Source organism: Cebus imitator, unplaced genomic scaffold (genome assembly GCF_001604975.1).
Source record: "Cebus imitator isolate Cc_AM_T3 unplaced genomic scaffold, Cebus_imitator-1.0 Scaffold681, whole genome shotgun sequence".
In the NCBI taxonomy this organism is placed as follows: Eukaryota; Metazoa; Chordata; class Mammalia; order Primates; family Cebidae; genus Cebus; species Cebus imitator.
This window is the reverse complement of record NW_016107996.1, coordinates 105,248-109,805: the sequence shown is the minus strand read 5'-3', so window position 1 is coordinate 109,805 and position 4,558 is coordinate 105,248. Positions and strand designations below refer to the sequence as shown.

At 35.5% G+C, this 4,558-nt stretch overlaps 1 protein-coding gene across 1 annotated transcript; it reads right to left on the bottom strand.

Moving 5' to 3' along the window:
• Positions 1–3,168: 3,168 nt before the first annotated feature.
• On the bottom strand, positions 3,169–4,113 carry LOC108296085 (putative olfactory receptor 2W6). Its single transcript, XM_017518481.2, has one exon. The coding sequence runs from the start codon at positions 4,093–4,095 to the stop codon at positions 3,169–3,171; it is 927 nt and encodes a 308-aa protein (XP_017373970.1). The 5' UTR covers positions 4,096–4,113.
• Between the last annotated feature and the right edge of the window lie 445 nt (positions 4,114–4,558).

Below are 4,558 nucleotides of genomic sequence, written 5' to 3'. Positions count from 1 at the left end.
CTGTGTCTACTCTAGGCATTCCTCCAATTATGAACTAAGATATAGATATATCTAGGGAAATAACTGAGTGGTAAGATATTCTTTAGGCACTCATTCTATGAACTAATATATGATTATATATAGAAGATTATATAAAAGGAAATAACCGAGTAGTAACACTATAAACTGAGATATTCTTCAAGCCTTAATTCTAAAAACTAATATATTATTATATGTAAAGGATTATATAAAAGGAAATAACTGAGTAGTAACACTATAAACAGATATTCTTCAAGCCTTAATTCTACAAACGAATATATGATTATATAAAGAATTATATAAAAGGAAATAACTGAGTAGTAACACTATAAACTGAGATATTCTTCGGGCCCTAATTGTGCCAGGATTCTGCTTAGCTCTCCTTCCTCGGTGCCTATATGGGGGGTGGGTCACCCACAGTTGGTTGCTTCCTTAGTCTAATGATACATTCTGATAGGTGAGGCTGCGCAGCAGTGCAGCCCAGGTGACAGTGGGCATGCAGTTATTCCTCCTGTCATTCCCAATTCCCACCTCAGGAGAGCCTGCCTCAGTAGCTACCTGTTGACACTCACATTTGCTTTCAGACACCTACACAGATTGTCTTGTCTTTTTATAGTTAAAGCAAACTTTTACAAAAAGAAGTAGCAAAGAAGAATAAGCTATTTGGAAATCACCAAACTTATAACATATATTATGGGGGTTTATACATTTATCACAAGAATAGAAATTCTTGATGTCCCCTAACTTAAATCTCTGTAGCTTTAAAAAATGGCATATGCGGCTGTGCACCAGAGACAAAATCAAGTTCATTTAAGGCATTTTTCCACCTGCTTATTGCAATACATTCATTAAAAGTAATTTTTATTTTCAGTGTGAAATTTGGTATTACATAAATATAATCACTCCCACTGGCCTTCGCAACTTTCTAGCACATCTATGAATTGCAAACATATATTTTCCCACTTAAATTTACAAAAGCTTTTTTTTGAAAATATTTTTGCTGGTTTTAATGTTTGATTAACAATGGGAAATGGGTGGGGAATAATGAACTTGAGACATAAAGAAATTGCGTGAAAGACAACCATGTCAATGAGGGGAGAAATATTCTTCTTATGCCAATCCAAAGAGGATTTGATGCACTATTGTTGCATGCATGTCAACATTGCACTATTGTCATAGACACAGCTGGGGGTGCATAATGACCATAGAGCACAAAGGTTTGCACACTGCAGTGTAGCAGTTATTTTAGCAGTAATTTTATGTCTACATGAGAGCCAATTCACCTTTCTTCTGGAACTTAGAATGCTGTACTGTTGTTACCACCCAGCTTCCTCTAGATTGTGGCAGAATTCATCGTAATTTCTCTCGAGTTTATAATGCATATTTAAAAGAAAAAAATATTTTTATTACAAAAATCTGGGGATGACTTTTGAAACCTATGGTAAGAAATTCCTTAATGACTGTTTTTTTCCTCTTGTTGTAGAGTTTACATTGAATTAAGAAAGAAAAGTATAAAACTTTTCACAGCAGGTTTAAACTGAGACATTATATTGTTACAGATTTATTTGTAATTTTGAAGAACAAAGACAAAATTAGATAGTGGCATCAATTAAAAATGAACAAATTATGGATATAATTAATCAGTTAAAATTAATAACCACCCCAAGCTACTAGAATTTTTCCCTATAAGCTAAATCCCCACGCTACTAGAATGTTTTCCTATAAGCTAAATTATATGTCTTAACATAAATAAGATATATGATTTAGCTTATAGGGAAACATTGTAGTAGTATCTTAACATAAATAAGATATATTATTTAGCTTATAGGGAAAAATTTATGCTTCGATGAAAAATTAAGCATTGTCTAGATTCTAGATTATCTAGATTCTAGAGGACATCCCTTTGATCAATTTGATCACTTACGATCTACAAGGCACTTTAAATCAACTTAATACCTGGAGTAATGCTAAGAGAGATTAAGAAAATAAATAGCCCTACCATCAAGGAACTTACAGTCTAATAGAAGACATGTGAAATGTGTAAATAGAATATGAAGTAGAAAACCTGTCATTTCACTGTATAAAAATGCCATAGGTTAAAAGGAGTGATAGAACATTTTAAAATCAAAGAGTCTCAGAAAATTTTCTAAGTATGTTGCATTGAGCTGACCACCAAAACATAGAAAAGATTTGGATGGGGAGTTTGCATGAGGCAATGTGGAAATGACGATAATAGTAAGTGGTGAGAACTCTCTTAGAGGGCCTATTAGCATATCCCTCATGCTTGAAGGATTGTACAAACAGACGAAACAAACAGCCTGTAGCTGATTATTGAGTAATCTGTGCACCAACACTCTATAACAAAGACAGTATTATTCAGTGGTTAACAGCAACGGTTCAGGCATCATATACACCATGTTCAAAACCCACTTATTCTCTGTATGACCCAGGTTAATTAAGAGGCTTGAGACTATATACTTAGTGTTGTAACATAAATAAGATATATAATTTAGCTTATAGGGAAAAATGTATGGCTTCAACAAAAAATTATGGGTTGTCTAGATTCTAGAGGACATCCCTTTGATCAACCTGATTCTGATTCTGTGGCAGATATTTTACAATTTTATAAATTATTAACTGATAGCAATATAAAATAATTCTTGTTTATGACATACAAATTCAGTCCTAATGGTCAGAGATTGAATTGACTTCCCTCTCCCACAGTGGAACCAGCAAGTTTAGCCTCTATTTGCATATTCATTTCTACATTCCTTTTCTTCTTATAAATTTGTGCTTCTTTGACTATTTTTGAACCAGTTTGACTGTTTTGAACCAGTTATTACACCTGCGTGGGTCCCTCATTGAGTTCAATTATTTAGTTGAGTTTATTTTATGTCTATATGAGAGTTATTTCACCTTTCTTCTGAGACTTAATTCTTTTTACTAAATATTATTATGCTAAGACATTTATATTATGTGTAGCTATGGTTGATTCATATTAACTTTGGATATACTTTAGTGTATTTATTCATATTTTAAAAATCCAAGAATGTTTGACACAATGGCTAGATTTATTATAAGCACAAAATAATGTATTTGGAAAAGATCTTTTGCCTAAGACTTCATAACTTACCATACTTTTCCAGTTCATTATTGCCTCCCCAAAACTTTCTTCAGTGCCCCTTTCACCTCCTTATTCCTTAAAGTATAGATGAGGGGATTCAATATAGGAGTCACCAGGTTGTAGAAGAGAGTGAGAAACTTGCCTTGGTCTTGGAAAGAGCTGTTTCCTGGCTGCATATACATATAGATGATGCTCCCATAAAACAGGGAGACCACTGTGAGGTGAGAACTACAGGTCTTGACGGCCTTCCATCGCCTGGCAGCCGACTTGATTCTTAGCACAGCTGCAGCGATGTAGCCGTAGGAGACAAGAATAAGAGTGAGGGGCAATAGGACGATGAGAACGGCAAAAGCAAAGACCAGCATTTCCACGGCACAAGCATCCACACAAGCCATCTTGATCAATGCTGGCATTTCACAGAGGAAATGGTTAACTCGGCAGTGGCCACATCTGGAGAGGGTCATGGTTAGTGGTGACATGACAATGGCATTGACCAGTCCACTCCCCCAGGCTGCAGCCACCAGTCCTAGACATAGCTGGGGGTGCATAATGACCAGGTAGTGCAGAGGTCTGCAGACTGCAGCATAGCAGTCATAGGCCATGACAGCCAGAAGGATGCACTCAATTCCCCCAACGGAAAGGAAAGAGAAAAGCTGGACAACACAGCCGGTATAGCTGATGGTCTTGTCAGGGCCCCAGAGGTTTACCAGCATTTGCGGAATGCAACTAGTACTGAAGCAGAGATCTAGAAAGGAAAGATTTGCCAGAAAGAAGTACATTGGGGTGTGAAGTCGAGAGTCTAATATACACACAAGGATTATGGTCGAATTTCCTAGCACAGCCATGGAATACAGAATAAAATTTATTATAAAGAGCACCATCTCCAGCTTGGGACAATCAGAGAAACCCACCAGGATAAAACCGTACTCTGAGCTGTCATTGCATTTTTCCATTGCCTTCCTTTCGTATCATCTGTATAGCTGGTAGGGACAAAATGAAGAATATTTAATCTGCATTATCTGAATGCCATTGAATGTCAGGATTTGGGGGAACATAACCATCAAGCCTCTCATCCCATTCAATAATTGTAGCATATCTTCTGCCAGCTAGCTATATTAACTGTTTATCATTTGTTCAAACACATAAGGCAAAGTGTTTCATTGTTGGGAAATTCTTGTTTATAATCCTCTTTTTATTATGAAGATATTTTTTCCCTATAATGCACAAGACAAATTATTTTAACTTTACTGAATACACATCGATCTAAGACCTCTTCATATGATGTAATTAACATTTTTTTTTTGAGACAGGGTACTATTTTGACTTTTTTGAATACACACCAATCTAACACTTCTTCATATGACATAATTAACATTTTTTTTCAGACAGGGTACTATTTTGACTTTTTTGAATACA